The sequence below is a fragment of the Arvicanthis niloticus genome, chromosome 1, assembly GCF_011762505.2.
Source record: "Arvicanthis niloticus isolate mArvNil1 chromosome 1, mArvNil1.pat.X, whole genome shotgun sequence".
Lineage (NCBI taxonomy): Eukaryota > Metazoa > Chordata > Mammalia > Rodentia > Muridae > Arvicanthis > Arvicanthis niloticus.
Window position 1 is genome coordinate 151,358,798 of NC_047658.1, and position 20,112 is coordinate 151,378,909.

Below are 20,112 nucleotides of genomic sequence, written 5' to 3' on the forward strand. Positions count from 1 at the left end.
AAACTCAACTGAATGTTTCTCTTCCATGTTCATATTTAATACTTAAATTCATTTATACGTCTTTGTTTCTGTTTAAATGATGTAGATTTTATATATTGCTTTGGTGTTCCTCTAGATATATTAGACATGAATATAGGTGTTTATTGCTCTGGACATATCAAGAAGATAGTAATTTAGTATTTAATATAGTGGATTTTGGCAGAGCTGGAAGGTCATGGAGAGGGCTTTCAATGTTACACTGGGTCCTCTGTTTACAATAGTGCCCAGTTAAGGTAGAATTCTCCTGCCAAGGACAAGATTCACAGCGAGTTTTATCACTTGGGTTTTTTTGTTGTTTGGTTTTGGTTGTGGTTGTGGTTTTGGTTTGGTTTTGGTTTTGGTTTTGGTTTTGGTTTTGGTTTTGGTTTTGGTGGTTTTGGTTTTGAAGACAAGGTTTCTCTGTAGCCCTGGCCAGCCTGGAACTCTGTAGACCAGGTTGTCCTCCAACTCAAAAAGATCCGAGTGCCTCTGCCTTCCAAGTGCTGGGATTGAAGGCCACCACTGCCCAACTCATGTCAGGTTTTTCTCAGACTACTGGACTGTTCTATTTTAATAAAATTCTGGATTTATAGAAAATAATGGAAGTAAACCGTTTTTAAGTATAAAAGGATATTTTGTACTATGCAAAAAAATTGCCCTCCAGGCAGGGGAGATGTTTCTGTGTAAAATGCTTACTGCACAAGAACAAGGGGCCTAAGTTCAGATTCTGAGGATCCGTCTGCAGGCCAGGAGTGGCAACACATCTGTAACTCCTGTATACAGCTGGAAGTATATATAGGAAGATTGTGGGGCCTCATTGCCCAGTTATTCTAGCTGAATCAATAAGCTGCAGGTTCAGCAAGAGACCCTTTCTTAAAGAGTAAGATGAAATGGGCTGGGCAAGATGGCCCAGTTGGTAAGGGTGATGGTTTTCAGAAACCATATGGTAGGAGACAGCAGACTCCTGAGGTTGTCCTGTGACCTCCACTGGCTTGCCATAGTATACATGTGTTGCCTTTCACCCCCAATAAGAAAATAAGGTTAGAGTGATACAGGAAGACTACCAGTGTTCACCTTTGCCTTAACAGGGGCCTGTGTGGGTGATTATGCCTTCATGTACATACACACAAAAGTCTTGCCCTGGAAATCCTCTCCTTTTAAAGACAGTCTCATTATGTAGCCCTTACTACATAATGAACTCATACTAGAACTACATACTAGTTCTACATACTAGAACTCACTATGTAGACCAAGCCTCAAAGATCTACCAACCTGTTCTTGGAAGGGCTGGGTGGGATGACTCAGCAATTAAGAGTGCAGCTGCTTTTGCAGCAATCCAGGTATTGTTGTTATCAGAAAACTTTATTACATGTTGTCTGAATCAGTGGTGTTTTGCTCTGAAGAGACACCACAACTACAGCAACTCTTATAAAGGAAAACGTTTAACTGGGGCTTACTTAAAGTTCAAATTCTTAGTCCATTATCATCATGTTGTGGAGTACGGCAGCATGCAGGCAGATATGATGATGGAGAGGTAGCTGAGAGTTTTACATCTGAATTGACAGGCAGCAGCAGGAAGAGAGTGACACTGGGCCTGGCTAGAGCATATGAAACCTCAAAGCCCACTCCCACACCTACTCCACCAAAGTCACACCTAATAATGCTATTCCCTATGAGCCTGTGGGGACCATCACACTTGTGAACTAAGATTTAGGGGGAAATACGGCATTTCTACTCTGGATGTTGGAAGCATGTCAGAAAATTATCTATTTGGCAAGACTCTAGAGACATTCTAGTATACTCTTTCATTATTTTCATGTGGTTGTTGGCAGGTGAGAGGTGTTTTTGTTTTTTCATGACTGGTTCTCTGCATAATGGCTGTGGCTGTCCTGGAATTCTCTCTGTAGGCCAGGCTGGCCTCAAACTCACAGAGATTCACCTCCCTCTGCCTCCCAAGTGCTGGGATTAAAGGTATGTGCCACCATGCCCAGCTAGTGGTTGACATTTTTTGTGTCACTGTGTGAGGTAGTAGATGAAACATCACAGGAAGCCTACATTTTAACACAGAAGAGGTAGAAAAAAATGTGAGAATTTACAGTAGTTTTTTTCCTAAGAGTCAAGTACTGTGAAAAAAAAGTAAAACAGGCCAACATGGATATGGAAAGTATAAGAAGAAAGAGGGATTTTTGTTTTCTTTAATGGGAGGTAGTTCATGATGTTTTTGGTTGTTGCTTTTGTTTTCTTGACTTTTTTTTTTAAGACAGGGTTTCTCTGTGTAGCCCTGGCTGTCCTGGAACTTGCTCTGTAGACCAGGCTGGCCTCGATCCACTAGTCTCGGCCTCCCACCACCACCCTACTATGAGACATTTCTATTAAGGTGAAATCATAGGAACGAGGAACGAAGTTGTTTGAATGGGCCCCACCCTTGTCCCCATACAAAGCAATATAAGTTCCAAATAAGGTGTTTTCAGCACAACTCATACCACAGAAATTGATAGAGTGAGCTTCCTGCTGTGGGAGAGGAGCTTTGTCCACAGTAACAGCAGGTAGTATAAAGACCACAAAGCAGCATTTGCCTGAAATGGTTAACAATTTTGATCTGTTGGTACTAATTATCTTTTCTATCGCTCCCACAGTAAACTTCATCTCTCTTAAGTTATTTTAAAATAACAAATGACCCTCACCCTTCTCCGACTTTCCTGTCAGTCTCCTTGATGCCTTGGTGCTCTCCCTGAACAGGCTTTAGTTTGCTAATGTCACTGTTACAGTGCTTTGCCTCTTGTCAGAGAGCACGTACATATCTGAAGATATCTCTGTCTGCTCAGCAGTTTTCAGTGACACAACTACCTCACCTGCATATTTGTATTTATAATTTTAAAGTTGACTGTCATACTGGGGTTTCCGTAATCCCTGATTACATATTTTTCTATTGTATTTTTATATTGATGTGGACTGTCACGTATACAAACATACCTTCCCCTAAGCAGATTGTTATACCTTTCTGAATCATTCTTTGAAAATTAAGATAATAAATATTTTCTCTGTATAAGACACATTTTCTCATCTCTGTTTTTCAGTTTCATTACAATGATTAAAAAAAACTTTGACTTTTATCATTTGCATATTAGATAAATTTTAATGTTAATATTCCTAACTGTTGGATTTTTTTCAAGACCAGGGTCAGGCTGTGTAGCTCAGTGCTGGCTTATACATTTGTGCCACCATACTCTGCCCAGCATATTTTTTTTTTCAGTTTGCTAAAATGTAATAAAAATGATCAAGGCATACATACTGTTTTACATCTCTAATAATGGTGACTCCAGCAGCAAGGCAGGAACATCTCAAGTTCAAGACCTTTTCATGCTGTCTAGAGAGTTTGAAGTCACCCTGAGGCCAGACAAGGCAGCCAGCTAGAAGAACATATCCCACAGATAGGCAACAGGTTTTGGGATAGCACCCGTTCCACTTGTTAGGGACCCACATTAAGACCAAGCTGCATATCTGCTGCATATGGGTGGGGGGCCTAGGTCCAGCCAGTGTATGCTTTTTGGTTGGTGGTTCAGTCTCTGAGAACCTCAAGGGTCCAAGTTAGTTGACTCTGTTGGTCTTCCTATAGAGTTCCTATCCCTTTTGGGGCCCTCAGTCCTTCTCCCACCTCTTCCATAAGAGTCCCCAAGCTCCATCCACTGTTTGGCTGTAGGTGTCCGAATCTTTCTGAATTAGCTGCTGGGTGGAGCCTCTCAGGACAGCCTTGCTAGACATCTGTCTACAAGCATAACAGTATTATTAATAGTGTCAGAGATTAGTGCTTGCCCAAGGGATGGATCTCCAGTTGGGCCAGTTATTGGCTGGCCATTCCCTCAGTCTCTGCTCCATTTTCTGTCCCTACATTTCTTGTAAACGGGATAAATTTTGGGTTGAAAGTTTTGTGAGTCGGTTGGTTTTCCTCTCACCTCACTGGGGTTCCTGCCTGGCTATTGGAGGTGGCCTCTTCAGGCTCTATATTCCCAGTGCTGAGAGTCACAGTGAAGTGACTCTTGAGCACCTCTCCTATCCCGGGTCTCTGGCACCTCCCCGAGATGCCCTTCACCTCCCCACCCATGTGGAGCACATCTTTGGGTGTTACATTCTCCTGGTAGGCGAGCTTAACACAGACACAGCAAAGACGTTTTTAAGGTAGATTACTTTTTAAATTGGCTTAAACTGTGTATCTAGCTGAGCAGAATTTGGGTTATTCCTTATAGTTTAGATTTAAATTTATTGTGGTTACAACCTATGGCTCTGGGTAGGAGAAAAGGATAGCAGTTGAAGTTGTGTGTATCCTACAAACATTTTTACAGTCGGGAGTTTTAATTAGTGTGTGTGCACAAACACTCCTTCTAGGAGTTGGTTCTCTCACTGCCATCTGGATTCCAGCGATCCAGTTAGGCCCTAACTGGATCTTTCTAAGACAAGAGTTTCAATACATAGCCTAGGCTGCCCTCAATCCTGGTGCTGAGCTCACAGGTGTGTGTACCACCATTCCCAGCCACAGGTTGTTTTACCTTGGATTATTTGTCTCTGGATCTAAATTTTTACATCTTGTTAGATCAATGATTCTCAACCTATGGGTTGTGACCCCTTAGGGGCACTTTTCATAGAGGTTGTCACCTTCAACCATCTGCATACCATATTTACATTAGGATTCATAGCAGCAAAATTACAGTTATAAAATAACAACAAAATAATTTTATGATTAGGAGTTGTATTAAGGGGGAGTTGTATCATGGGAGATTGTATTAAGAGGTTGCGGCATTAGGAAGGTTGAGACGCACTGAACTAGGTAAAAGTACGATTTCACCTAAGTATTGATAGACTAAGTTTTTACCGAGTTACCAGTCATACTGAACATAAAGCTCTTTGCTTTTCTAATACCCTGATTGTTAGGATAAAACAGTGAAGGGGGCCTTGCCAGGTTGGAGCCAAGGAATGCCACAGTCACATTATGCAACATACCTAGTACAGGAGGAGAAGGAGCATCAGAGAGACAGAGGGGGAGTGAGAGGGAGCATGCCTTGATGTCCAGAGGGACTTTTGTAGCAATGCACCAAATGTTCTGTACCTAACAGTCATTGGGTGATGACATAAGCTCCTGTACTAGTGAACACAGATTGTCCTGACTTTTGTTTGGGGATGGGGGTGGGTGTTGAAACAGGGTATAACACTGGTTGTCCTAGAACTTACTCTGTACATTAGGCTAGCTTTGAACTCAGAGGTCTACCTGTCTCTGCCTCCAGAGTTCTATGTTTAAATGAGTGCACCACTATCACCTGGTTGTTCTGTCCTCTCCTTGAAGGCAGCTAATACCTAGTTACTGTTCTTCCTTTGTCTCTGGTGACAACTGAACATCTTTGGTACCTTAGTTGGACCTGGGGAGTTATGGGTAAAGTGCTTCCCTCACAAGCATGAGGACCTGAGTTCAGATCCCAGCAGCCACGTAAAAGCTGTGTAGAGTGGTGCATATCTGTATTCCCAGAAATGTCAGCATGAGGGTAGAGGCCAGTAAATGGCTGACTACTCAATCTAGAGAAATAGTGAGCTCCTGGTTCAGTGAGAGACCCTTTGGTCTCTCATTAGAATTATTTGAACTAGAAGACATGAGACCCTGTCTCAAAAAGAAATGAATGAGCGCTGTTTCATGAGTGTAGGTGCAGTGTGATCTACTAGCTGACACTTGCTTCTGTGCATTCTCTACTGTGATGGGATGATCTCCTGAAACTGTAAGCCACGATAAGCCCTTCCTTAAAAAGAAAATTGGAGAGTGGCTAGGTATGGTAGTGCCACCTATAAGCATATCCTTAGGAGATGGAAGCAGGAGGCTCAAGAGTTAAAGTCAGTTTTAGATGCATAGCTAGTTTGAGTCCAGCTGGGGCTACATGTACTCAGATTCAATCCCCTCACCTAATTAAAAATATATGGGTATATTGCTTATTTGTAACTTCAGTTACTAATTTGTGGTTTGATTTTCCCATATGGGTGCTTAAAAGAGGCCAGGGATAAACCTGGGGTGTTCCTCTTTAGGCCTGAACTTGCTTTGTAGGCTAGACTACACAGCCACTGTCTTAGTTAGGGGTTTACTGCTGTGAACAGACACCATGACAATGACAACTCTTATAAGGACAACATTTAGTTGAGCCTGACTTAACAAGTTCAGAGGTTTAGCCCGTCATGGCGGCAAGCATAGAAGTTCACTGGAGAAGGAGCTACACCTGAATTGGGAATTTTATATTTTCATTGTCAGGCAGCTGGAAGAGAGTGACACTGGACCTGACTTGAGCTTCTGAAACCTCAAAGCCCACCCCCAGTGACACACTTCTTCCCACCAGGCCACATCTACTCCAACAAGGCACCTCCTAATAGTGTTTCTACTCTGTATGGACCTTTAGGGGCCCTTTTCATTAAAATCACACATCCAGCAAGTTACAGGAATTCCCCTCTCTCAGCCTTACTAGCATCATGATTAAGTACGAGTAACACTGCACCCTAGCTTTTTTTTTTTCTTTTAAATGTAAGTTCTGGCAATTGAACTTAGTTAGGTTCTCTTCTTGAACAGCAAATACTTTAGCAACTGAACTGTCCTCACCCTGTGTTATTTTTGTGTATTGATCATCTTAGAAGCAGTCTTTTTCTTAAAGTTTGTTTTTTTGGTATGGTGGGGGTGTGGTTGTAGAGGACATATGTGTATGCATGTGTTGGCTCGGGATTGACAAGGGTGTCCTCAAGTTGCTGTCCACTTTATTTTTTGAGACAGAATCTTTTACACTTATTATCTAGTGTGAGCTCCAGGGTTCCTTCTGTCTCTGTTTCCCCCAAGCTGGGAATTACAAATGCACCCCGCCCAGCTCAAGAGTAGAGACGACTCACTAGTTAAGAGCATTGGGTGCTCTTCTACGGGACCCAGGTTAAATTTCCAGCACCTACATGGCAGCACTCAACCTGTGTAATTCCAGTCCCAAGAGACCTGATGCCCTCTTGGCTTTCATGGGAACTGCACGTGTGTCATGCACAGACATAAATGCAACCAAAACACTCATACACAGAAAAATAACAAATAAAACATAAAAAACAAATATATACCACCATACTTAGATTTGTTTGTATTTTGAGTTGAGGTTTCACTTTATAGTCCTAGATGGCCTGAACGCTGTAAACCAGGCTGACTTCGACTCAGAAGAGATCTGCCTACCTTTGCCTCCCGAATTCTGGGACTAAAGGCATGCACACCACAACCAGCCATACTTGGTCTGAGTTAGACACTAAGGATGGACCTCAGGTCCGAACACTTGTTCACTGGCACTGTAACAACTAAGTCATCTTCCAAGGCCTGCCTTTACATTTAATTTGGAGTGGTGCTATTGTTTCAAGTGTTGTTTACTTATTAATTACAGGTAGACATTGTAAAAATAGGAAACAACAGAGGCTGGAGAGATGGCTCAGTGGTTAAGAGCACTGACTGCTCTTCCAGAGGTCCTGAGTTCAATTCCCAGCACCCACATAGTGGCTCACAACCATCTATAATGGGTTCTGATGCCCTCTTCTGGTGTGTCTAAGGACAGCGACAGTGCACTCACATAAAATAAATAAATAAATAAATTTTTTTTTTACAAGGAAACAACAGAAACCTATGTATCTATTTTGTGTACCCATTGGTAAGGAATTGGTATGCTTGTTTACACATGTAATGAAAGCCCCTTTTTGATGACATATGTGAAACCCATTGGGAACTGGGATATCACTGCTTTTCCTGGGCTAGACTTGAATTCACAATCTTTCTGTCTTAGGCTCCTAAGGAGCTAGGATTAAAAATAATATTTACAACTGCATGTGGTGGCACATGCCTTTAATCCCAGCACTTGGGAGGCAGAGACTTGGTTCCTGGTCTACAAAGTGAGTTCTAGGACAGCCAGAGCTACACAGAGAAACCTTGTTTTGAAAACCCAAAAAAGGAAGGAAGGAAGAACAGGTGGATGGACAGACCAAGAAAAAAAAAAGTTCTCATGACCAGACTCAAAATAGCTTCATATGAACTTGCAAATACTAAACTTTCCTTTCTTTCTAATATTTATTTATCTGTTTTTTGATAGATGATGTCGGTTCACACAGATTGTATTGTGTCAGTGCAGATTTTAAGTACACTGATGGAAATAACCATTAGAAATGGTAAGTGTAAGTTTCTGTAGTATGTGCTCTTGCTTACTACACACTGCCTTTCATATTGCTTGATGTTAAAGTTGTGATTTTGTGTGCTTTGATTTTGCTGGTACTAAGAATTAAACGAGATATTAACAGATGACAGCCCTTAATATTTAACACATGAAGACTGGAGAAATGACTCAGTGGTTAAGAGCACTGGCTGCTCTTGCAGAGGACCCGGGTTCAGTTCCACATGGCAGCACACAACTGTCTGAAACTCTAGTTGCTGGGGATTCATGGCACCAGGCATTCATGTGGTCTTAAATCTTTAAAAAAAAAAAAAAAAAAAATAGTTAACACGAGTTATTTTATGGGGTCAGTAGAAATAGTTGAAAACTTATCTATGTGTTAAGTCACCCAATTAAAAAAATTATTATTATTTAGACTTAAGTGTCCTTATTGTTTGACATAGTCTTGTGCAACTCAGGCTATCCTCAAACTAACTTTGTAACCTTGGCTGGCCTTGAATTCTTGATCCTCTTGCCTCTCCCCTCCAAGTGCTGCTAGTATTACAAGGGTGCACCACTGGGCTCAGTTTGAACCAACTGAGGTTAACTGGCATTTGGATGAACAACAGTTATGTTAATGTTTGCACAGAGTGCATTAAGGCAGATTGAAACCATCTATTGGAAGTCTTCAGTGCTTTCTCACCTTTGAAAGCCCTTTTATTAAAAGAAGCATTATGGTTTAACCAGTCACTTATTTGAGGGATGAAGATTTGAGGGATAAAGGCAGTGAAGATGATAAAGTCTTCCAGTGTTGGTGGTATTTAGGATTTTAACCAGTATTGTCTCTAGTCACTTCAAAACATGTTACTTCCTTACTATTTACACTTTATGATGGATCACTCAGATATCTTTTTTGTATTATTTAGTTCACACAGTCTGAGAAATTATACTTTTTATGATCCATAGCTTAACTATATTATAAAAATACCATTAGCAGCTATCATTTCTGTGAAATCATTGTGATTAAAGCCAAGTATGGTGGCATATGCCTAAAATGAGTATGCATAGGCTGCATATTAAGACTTTTGTTTAAAAACGAAGAGAAGGAAGGAAGGAAGGAAAAAATCATAATCTGTTTTACAGATGGTGTCTTAATTAGGATTTTACTGCTGTGAACAGATACCATGACCAAGGCATCTCTTATAAGGACAACCTGTAATTGAGGCTGGCTTACTGGTTCAGGGGTTCAGTCCATAATCATCAAGGTGGGAGTATGGCAGCATCCAGGCAGGCATGGCACAGGAGGAGCTGAGAGTTCTACATCTTCATCTGAAGGCCTCTAGGAGAAGACTGGCTCCCATGTGGTTAAGAGGAGGGTCTTAAAGCCCATGCCCACAGTTACATACTTCTTTCGACAAGGCCACTTCCGAATAGTGCTATTCTCTAGGACAAGCGTATTAAAACTACCACATTCCCCTCTGACCCCCATAAGGCTTGTTCAAACATATAAGTCTATGGGGGCCATACCTAAACATAGCATAATGCAAAAATAATACAGTTAGTCCAACTTCCAAAGTCCTCATAGTTTGTATCAGTCTCAATGTTAAAAGTCCAAAGTTCAAAGTCTCTTCTGAGATTCATCCAATCACTTAAATATAATCCCCAAAGCAGGTCATGAAACCAGCAGGGCAAACCCCAAACTCTGCATCTCCATGTCTTATATCAAAGCAGTCTTTAGATCTCATCTCCTTTTTTATCTTTATTGACTGCAACAAACTTATTTTTCCTGGGCTTGTTCCACTCCCTGTCAGCAGCTTTCCTTGGCAGGTGACCCACAGCTCTGGCATCTTTAACATCTTGGGGTCTCCAAGGCAACTTCAGCTTCACAGCTTCTTGTTCCAGTGTCTAGGATCCACACAGGATCTTCTGGCCTCCTCCAAAGGGCTGGCATCACTTCTCCAGCTCTGCCTTCTCCAACACTCTAAGCTCAGGTTGATCCACTCCACTGCTGCTGCTGTGGAGTGGATTAACCTGATCTTGGTTGGATCTGCTGCTGGTTCTTGGTGATTATCCCATAGTAGTGGCATCTCCAGTGCACTGGCGTCTTTAACTGCAACTAGGCTTCACCAGTAGCCTCTCATAGGCTCTCTTCATAGTGTCAAGCCTCAACTCCTCTTCATGACCCCTTCAGTCCTGGCCATTTACTCCAGCTGAGGCTGCATCTTCACCAATGGCCTTTCATGGCCTCTCACAGTGCCAAGCCTCAGCTGTTCTTCCTAATTCCTTCATGCCTTCAAAACCTGTACCATCTGGGTGACTCTTACATTATCAAGTCCAGCAGCATGAGGTACAACCTAGGCTTCCTCTGGAACACAGCTTCTTTGTGCTCTCAGAAAATACTTCCTAGAGGTCACCTCAGTGATGCTGGTCTCTTCTTAACCACTGCTAGCTAATTTCTTAGCTCCAGCTAACCAGCATCAATTGTCCCAGTAACCCCTTCTATTCTGGACTCTTCTATTTTGGCCAGAACCATGTGGCCAAAGCTACCAAGTTCTCCTGCTTGCTGAGGCTGGAACATGTCCCCCCTGCATCCCCTTATTCTATTACCAGCTTTCTGTTTTTCAACCCCCTTAGTGCCTAGCCTTGGCTCTTCTGGAACTTGCTGTGTATATTGACCTTGAACTCAGAAATCTGCATGGCTCTGAGATTAAAGGTTTGTACCACCATGCCTGGAGTTAAGCTTTTCTTCGTCTAGAACTTGCTCTATCCTTGGTTGTTGTTAAACTCAAAGATGTGTTATCTATCTCCTAGAAACTAGGATTCAGCTCCATTCTACTTCCTGGTGCCCCTTTAATACTTGAACCATATATTTTGTATTTCTCCTTTTTCAGCTTTTCCTTTTCATTAAAATGTTCTTTGTAAGAGTAAAATTCAGAAACCATACAACAGAACTTATACCAGGTTCTTTAGGGACTTCCTTTTTAAAGCATTTAATCTAAATCTCTTTACCTTTGCTTTGGGCAGACTCTTCGGACAGTGCCAAAAAGTAGCCACATTTTTTCATCAAAATGCCACAAAACCGTCTCTAAGCCACATTCTTCTCCACTGAAACCTTTTCAGCCTGCTCTGCATGTTCAAATCACTCACAGCAACAATGTCTTCCATATTCCTACTAGGATAGTCCATTAAGCCCCACTAAAAGAATTCCACTGCTTTCCAAATCCCAAACTCCACATTCTTCCAAACAAAAGCATGTTCAGGACTATCACAGCAATACCCCAGTCCCTTCTGCCTTACTTAGGATTTTGTTGCTGTATACAGATACCATGACCAAGGCAACTCTTATAAGGTTATGACAACATGTAATTGAGGCTGGCTTACTGGTTCAGCAGTTCAGACCATTATCATCAAGGTGGGAGTATGGCAGTGTCCAGGCAGGCCTGGCACAGGAGGAGCTGAGAGTTCTACATCTTCATCTGAAGGCCCCTAGGAGAAGACTGGCTCCCATGTGGTTAGGAGGAGAGTCTTAAAGCCCAAGCCTGCAGTAACACATTTCCTCCCACATGGCCACACCTACTCCAACAAGGCCACACCTCCTAATAGTGCCACTCCCTAGGACTAGCATATTCAAACCACCTCAGATTATCACTATTCAGAGTGGCTTTGTGAATGAGTGGTTTGAATTAAAATAATTTCTTCTGTTAACCAGATACTTTCAGTGACTCTCCAGTTTGGCCCTGGATCCCATCATTGTCTGATATAGCAGCTGTATTCTTCAACATGGGCGTTGGTTTTGAATCTTTGTTTCCTCTGGAGACTCTTCAACCAGACTTTAATGAAGACAATCTAATGTAAGTTTTCTTCACATTGTAAATACCAAAAAGATCTCTTGGGGGTTTTTTCATTTTGTTTTGTTGAGATAGTAGTATCTTACTCTGTAGCCCTAACTGGCCTGGAACTTGCTGTGTAGAACAGGCTTGCCTTGAGTTTATCAGAAACCCACCTGCCTCTCTCTGCCTCTCTGCATGCCTCTGCCATGCGGAGATTAAAGGTGTATGCCACAAAACTGGGCTCAAAAAGATTTTTAATGGTTGCTGTTCTTACATCGTCATTATAATTGATTTAATAAATTCAGTATTCATTCTTGACTTAATAAGTTCAAAGCTGAAATCAGTCTTGAAATACTTACAGTCTTAATACCTGCCCTAATGTAAAAGTTACCATCATGTTTAATGAGGAAATAATAGAAACAATCCTATAAAGGGTTTTTAAAGTCTTCTCATTGCTATTTAACATTGTTTTGATAGGACAGCAAGATGGCTTGTCAGATAATTCCCATGTAAACCTGATAACTTGCCCTAGTAGATAACCTACACCTAAGAGAAGGAAATAGCTTGACTCCCAAAAGATGTCCTCTGTCCTCTGTATCAAGGCCTTGGCACATAGATCCAAACTCACACACTGTACCCTCAGTAAATTTAATTTTTTAAAAATCATATATAGATATTTATTGGCAAAGCAATTAGATAAGAGAGGAGGAAAGCCATAAAAATTGGAAGGACCTCGGTAAAAAAATAACTTGATAAATTATTCAGTCTATGCCTAAAGGCCGAAGAATCAGCTGAGAGACTATGACAAGTAGATTTTGTATGGATACCAGGGTATAAAATTGAGAAAGAGAAGCCAGTACCCTTTATGTATCTGATCAGCAACTGGTTAAAAGTATGCCACAGAAAGGAACTTCCTTAGTGGCAGGAGGGGAAAAAAAAATCCAGAGATAAACTTAACTAGAAATGCGTGTATATAAATTACTAAAGCCAAAAAGATAGTAAATGAAAAGCCTGCTGTGCTTTTGCACATGGAACTCTACCATGGGTACTCAGATCTGGGGCAAAATATCAGCAGGACTTAGGAATGCTGGAAGAAGTCAGACCGTACAGCTGATTCAAAATTCATAAAAATCAGAAATAGGAGGGAAAACTGGCCTCAGCAAAGTTTTACCAAATGGGAAAAACAGTTCACCAATGGTAAAGGTCCAAAGGTCTCCCAGATACACACCGGCACTTAGTGTACACTAAAGGTGTAGCTTAGGAAAGAGTGTTCTTCAGGGCCGCCAAAGCTCAGTAGCCATTTAGTGGGGCAGTGGACTCAAACCTCAAGTTGACAGATCATGGATTTCAACGTACACAGTGAAAATAAGTAATAGAAAAACTGGCAGAATTGTTTTATTCTAGAACAGGAGAAGATGGTTTTATGTATAAAGTAAAACTCACTGTGAAAAGAAATGTGAATTTGATTATATTTTTTGAAGTCTTGATGACAAAGATTAAGTAATGTCAAAGAAAACCTTCAAAATAAAAGGGAACAGAAAGATGGGGGGGGGGGGGGGGGAGCAGGAACGGAAGTGAGAGCCCAGCCAGTCACAGACAAGGGCTGGATTCAAATAGAAAGAGAAATATGTTCAACAGCAAAACGTGCTCTAGTAATTTAAATAGAAGAAACAACGCCTTCCTTGCCCATCCAAAAATCTCCTTATATTAGAACGTTCTATTTATGGTTTGAAACAATAGGGATAGCTGTCCTGAACTTGAACAAATCCTCCTGCCTTTGACTCCTGAGTTACGAGATTGCAGGTATGTGCCACTACACCTAGCCAGCTAAATACCTCTTCCCACCACCCCACCACTAACCTCCCTGGACAGGGTTTTACTCTGTGGGCCCTGGCTGTCCTGGAACTTGCTAGGTAGACCAGCTGGCCTTGAAGTCACAAGAGATTTGCTTGTCTCTGCTTCCCAAGTGCTGAGATCAAAGACATAGAGCATTGTCACACGCAGGTAACTACCCATTTAAAATACCTTATCCTTCTGAATAACACAACAATTAAAGAGCTGAAGTGATGTTTCCGCAGTTAACAATTTGTACTGCTCTTACAGAGGATCCATGTTTGGACCCCAGGACCCAGAGTCATTGGTTGACAACTACTTGTAACTCCAGCTCAGAGGGAATCAGTGTATTTCATCCTGTGACATATTTACATTCGGATACACTCATCCATACAACAATAAATACATATATAAATATTTAAAATAGCAACTACATTGTTTTTAAGGAACGCAATAGTGTATAGTAATTTTGTATATTGTATACATATGAGTTTGTGATTGATTGTAAGCATTACAGTAGTACAATTGAATAATTGCATTAATACAAAAATGTGAATAGTACTTAGTCATATAATTATGAGGGGTTTCTGGAGATCTGGCTCAGTGGTTGGGTTGCCAATGCCTGCATCAGGCTCTTTACAACTGCCTGTAACTCCTGCTCCACAAGGTCCAGTACATTCTTCTGGACTTTGGGCACTGCACTCATATATACACAGAACTAAAAATAATAAGTTCAAAATTATAATCTTGATTATTTAACTTGGGTTGAGTAAATAGACAATGGTGCATAATGGTCAGGGAAGATGTCTCATGAAGAACAACCATGGTGTTCAGAGAGGACTTTGAAAAGCTGACACAGTTCTGACTGTGACTTCTAGATACACAGACTTAAAATTTGAGTCCTAAGAACAGTCTACCACGACCAGTGGTGGGTACACCTTTGATCCCAGCACTTGGGAGACAGGCAAACAGATCTCTGAGTTGGAAGCCAGCTTGGTCTCCAGGATAGCCAGGGCTAACCTCTTGGGGGGAATCTGCCCTTTTCAATTGAATGTCTCATAGCTATTTCTTCCTGTATATGCCTCTTACCAGTCTTAAGATCCTTTCTTTTCTAGCATGTTTCTCCAAAATTCTTCACTTTTAGAAGAAATGCCTTACATAAACATCATATATTTGAGTTTACAATTTTACTGATCTATTTTTATTTTTCCTGTTTTCCCCTCAAGACAAGAATCACTGTTACCTCAGTCTAGGCTCAAACTGAGGTGTTCCAGCTTAAACAAGTAAGAGCTGGGAAATACTAGGCCTCTGACGAATTTTTTATTTTGTTCTTTAGCCTTTTGTTCTTACCAGATTGATCTGCCTATTAATTTTTCACAGCCTTGCATCACAACTGGGAAGTTTTATATCATATTTGCTGTGTGTCAGACACAGCTGAGGGTTTGCTACAGAATCTTTAGTTAACTATAGATATTACTAGTAATTCATTACCATTTTACAAGTGAGTTAGGTGTAGAAAGATGAAGTAATTCCTGAAAGTTATACAGAGGTGGGGATGTGTTTGCTAGATGAATAGTGATTTCCAGGCTGGCCACTGCTGTAGTTAACCCTGCTTTGCTTTTTGGTTATCTTGTTTTTCTTTTTTAAAGTCAACATGGTGCTTCATGTTTGTAATCCCGGCATATGAAAGGGTAAGTCAGGAGGATCACCACAAAGTAGAGATGAGTTTAGGCTACGTAATTCCAGGTCAGTCTGAACTACAGAATGAAACTATCTCAAAAACAAAAATGCTCCAAAGCCAGGGGACCATCACAGATAGAAGGCAAAAGGCGAGTGAGAACTGGAGGCTGGGAGGGACAGCTGTGGAGTGCTGTCGTCTGGGCATGCTGTGGTTGTTGTAGCTGAAACTTAGCAGTGCTGCTTACCTGGGCAAGACCTTGAGAGTGGTAGGTAGTGTATGACTGCCAGTAGACTCCTCTCCTTGTGTCATCTTACTCTTTGTGTGGCCACTGGTAACAGCTTTGCCAGAGAAGTAAACCCCCACTCAGGCTCATGCAAGTAGCTCCATTAAAGGTAATGGGACACAAAAGAGAAGAAGAAATTGTTTACATTCAGGTGTAGAGAGTAATCAAGGTACGTTGCTAAGAACAGTACATAGTATGCCACTGTTGGAGGTAAAGTGGATGCAGAGGGCATTGTGAAAGGCTGAACACTATTCTGACACCAGATATATGAATTTGCCACCTACACAGAGGCCTGAATAGGGTGTCTGATCTCCTGGAGCTGGAGTTAGAGATGGTTGTGAGCCACCTAGTATGGGTGCTGAGAAACAAACCCCAGTCCCTTCTAAGACTAGTATGCACTCTCAACCACCAAGACATCTCTCCAGTCCAACTTAAGACTTCAAGGTTGCATTACACACGGATGGTGGATAAAAACATTGGGCATTTAATGATCAATTTGATTTCTAGACCCTCTGGGTGGATCTTAATTTTTAAACCTCTACTCACAGGTTAAACACCGATGTCTTCACGAGTCACCTTATCTGCATGAAGAGAGTTTCAGCTGTTAAGAGCACTTGATGGGACCTGCTCATAAAAACCAAATACATGTTCTCAAAGCACAGGGTCCTGTGTTTGCATTTGCATTTTATATGTAAAATGCTTGTAGAAAAGGAAGGAAGGAAGGAAGGAAGGAAGGAAGGAAGGAAGGAAGGAAGGAAGGAAGGAAGGAAGGACTGAAGGACTGAGGCCAGTCCTTCCACAGTAGTAGCTGTGGGAAGAGGAAGCAAGTAGCTCAAAGAGCCCAATTGGGAGGTCAAAACTTTTAATATGGTTTGAAGATGGTTTTCTTTCTTTTTTTTTAGCCAAGTGAATCTTGTTGGGTAGTAATGATGGTTGTTGGGGTTTTTTGTTTTTGTTTTTGTTTTTGCTTTTAACAGAACTATGTTGCATAAGTCAAATGCAGAGTCTACAGAGATGGCTCAGTGGTTAAGAAAGAGCACATAATGCTCTTGGAGAAGATCTGAGTTTGGTTCCCTATAGTCTGTAATTGTATCTCCAGGAGTTCCCATGTCCCCTTCTGGCCTCCATTGGCATTTGCACCTGTGTGTACAAACCTACACATACACAAATAAAAAAGCCAGTCCATGCATTTTTTTCATGAACCTTTACTAAATTCAGATGCTTAAAATTGGTATGTGTGTGTATTATTCTTTATGTATACTTACATATAAGTGTGCCTGTACCTACTCCTCTTTGCATGTACATGCAGAGGCCAGAGCAGGAGGTTGAGTATCTTCCTCTACGATGTCCCACCCTATTGCCTTGAGGAAGGATCTCCTCACTGAACCAGGAGCTTATCCTTCAGCTAGGCTGGCTAGTGAACTCTTGGGATATGCCTGTTTCCATCTCTCAGTGTTGGAATTTCACACACTTACAGCATGCCTGGATTTTTATATGGTTGTTGTAGATTCAAGCTCAGGTCTTATTGCATAACACTGAGCCATCTCCTTATCCTCTATAATTGTTTCCCTATATCAGTTTTGTAGTTTATTTAGGTCACTCATGGGGCTTATAATAATCATAAGTTTATTCTTGTTATATTCACCCTGTATTACATAGCTTTATGACACCAGGAGCACTAAGGAAAATAATCATTTCAAATAACAACTAAGCTAGGTATAATGGCATGCATCTGTAATCCTAGCTTCTCAGGAGGCTGAGGCAGGGTGAATGTATGTTTGGGGCTTTCCTGGGCAGCATAATTAAACCCTGACTCAAAGGGTAGCTGTTCAGAGTTTCCTACAGTGAATATTGATTGATTCCATACTGCTTTCTCATGATTCTGAAACACATGCTTTATTTTCTTTTCAATAGTTCTGAAACACAGAAAACACTGGGAGGAAAAGGAAGTGAAGATTCATCTTATAATCCAGTATTTTCAGCTCTTCCTGAAACCAACATTTTAAATGTGGTTAAGGTAAAGGAAAGACTTTGTATATACTTAGCAAAGAGCCATAACCAGTTTTGTGGTCAATTGTTTAAAACTCCACTGGTTTCTTACCAAGTGAAATGTCTTAGCAATTATCTTTCCATTGTAAATGAATTTTTCTTAATTTTATTTTTGTTTTGTTTAATAAAACAAAAGCAATCTTCAGGTCAGAACATACCGTTAAAGTGTTACAATGTAATTCAGTGACCAAATAACTATAGCATGAGACATTTTAGTTGCTGACTCCAGTCAATAATACTGAGAATGAAGAAGAAACACCCTTTCATTCTCCTATTTGTGTTACATTTGTGCCTTTTGTAGACATCTGATACTTGTAATCTGTGTGATCCTTTTTTGAATCTTTTGTCAAAAGTATAACATAACTCTTGAAGTAATTGTTTCCTTTGTCCATTTCCGGCAGTTCCTGGGCCTGTGTACATCTATACATCCGGAAGGTTATCAGGATGGAGAGATAATGCTGCTGATTTTAATGCTGTTTAAAATGAGTTTGGAAAAAGAGCTTAAACAGATTCCATTAGTAGACTTTCAGAGCCTTCTGATAAATCTCATGAAAAACATCAGAGATTGGAACACAAAGGTAATGTCTCTTAAAATGTAGGTTTTACAGCAAAGGATGGCAGTGGACACCTTAGAGTCTAGCATTTAGGAGTAAAGGCAGGAAGTGGGAGAGCTATAGAGTCATCCTCAGCTACACAGTGGCTACAGGACAGTCTATAAAGCCCTGGGTGTTAGGGTCGTTACAGCACCACAATGTTTCATGTGCATTCAGTGTTCAAGGATTCTAAGCCCAGTTAAGAGTGATGCTGACTGAGGAAGGCCGTTTGCTGGAACTCTTAGTTAAATTAATAACAGTTTTGTTTTTTATATAAGCAGCTGTTTTTGTTTTTTGAGATAGGGTTTCTCTGTGTAGCCCTAGCTGTCCTGGAACTGATCTGTAGACTTAGGCTGGCCTTGAACTCACAGAGATCCACCTGCCTCTGTCTCCCAAGTGCTGGGATGAAAGGTGTGAGCCACCACAGCCCCTCAAGTAACTGTCATTGCAACATTTTATTGGGGATTTACTCTGCCTCAGCATTTACAGGGTATAGCAACCCAGTCAATGCCTTTGCCCTGTTGGGCTGCCTTATCATTCACTGCAGATGTCTTAACACATCAGGTTGTAATTAAGTGTTGCAAATTAAGATAGAGGGTGACCAGGGTGTCAAGACTAGCACAGCAGGGCTGCAGTGACATCATCTGAGGCCTTCAAGGAAGGCCTTTCTAAAACAACCTCTGAGCATAACCAACATGATCATGATTGTCATGCCTGCAGCCAGGATTGAGTTGGGGGTTGCCCATGGATAATTTTATTAGGCCTTTTTGTAGGTACATTTTCAGATAAAACTTTGGTTACACTGGATCACAGAAGGTGTAATAAACTCTTACCAAGCTCCAGAAATTATCAAGAGATAATCTATCTCGCTGTCTTGTCTGAGTATACCCAATCCTTATTTCCTTTACTCATCAGCTCATTTTGAAGCAGCAGTTAATTTTTAATACTATTAAAACAGAGAGCTAGAGGCATCGTCCAGTGATTGCATACTTGCCTCGCAAGTATAAGGCTGGGCTTTGTCACCAGAAGAAAAGAAAAATACTGTAACAGGATCCAAGAGTGCAAGAATTTTCAGGTCATGAATATCTGTGATCTTGTGTATATATTATTATAGACATTTAGGGAAACTGGGATTAGAATACTTTATTCTTTCAAGAAATACCTTCAAGTATAAATAAAGATAAGGTGTAACAACAACATGAGAGTGATGTGACATGCTAGTAGAATGTTACCATTTTACAGTACTTTACAAAAACCAGAATTTGTATTATGTTCACTGTAGTAGGGTCTAAATGACATGTGTTTTTTAAATTCAGAATTCTTTTTTAGTGATTTATAGTAAGGCAAGAAGTTATGTAGATCTGATTCCGGGCTGGTTCTCTCTCTTTCAGGTTCATGAACTTTGTCTAGGCATAAATGAACTCTCCAGTCATCCCCATAACCTTCTGTGGTTGGTACAGCTAGTCCCTAACTGGACATCTCGTGGAAGGTATTGAAAAGTGAGATAAACATCAAGCTGTTTTATAATGCTGGCACTAGTTAAATGCTTTGGAGTTCTTATTTTGAGACAGGGTCTTACTATGTAGCCCACACTGGCCTCAAACTCAACAGTCTTTCTGCCTCAGCCTCCCCTGAATGTTAAGTT

General features: G+C 41.0%; 1 protein-coding gene across 1 annotated transcript in view; it reads left to right on the top strand.

Moving 5' to 3' along the window:
* Slf2 (SMC5/6 complex localization factor 2) overlaps positions 1-20,112 on the top strand; it is a 55,621-nt gene that overhangs the window by 21,557 nt on the left and 13,952 nt on the right. The window contains exons 10-14 of the mRNA XM_034507131.2: positions 8,142-8,217; positions 11,908-12,049; positions 17,740-17,842; positions 18,276-18,452; positions 19,859-19,956. Coding sequence (XP_034363022.1) covers positions 8,142-8,217; positions 11,908-12,049; positions 17,740-17,842; positions 18,276-18,452; positions 19,859-19,956 — 596 coding nt within the window. The remainder of the gene's footprint in view (positions 1-8,141; positions 8,218-11,907; positions 12,050-17,739; positions 17,843-18,275; positions 18,453-19,858; positions 19,957-20,112) is intronic.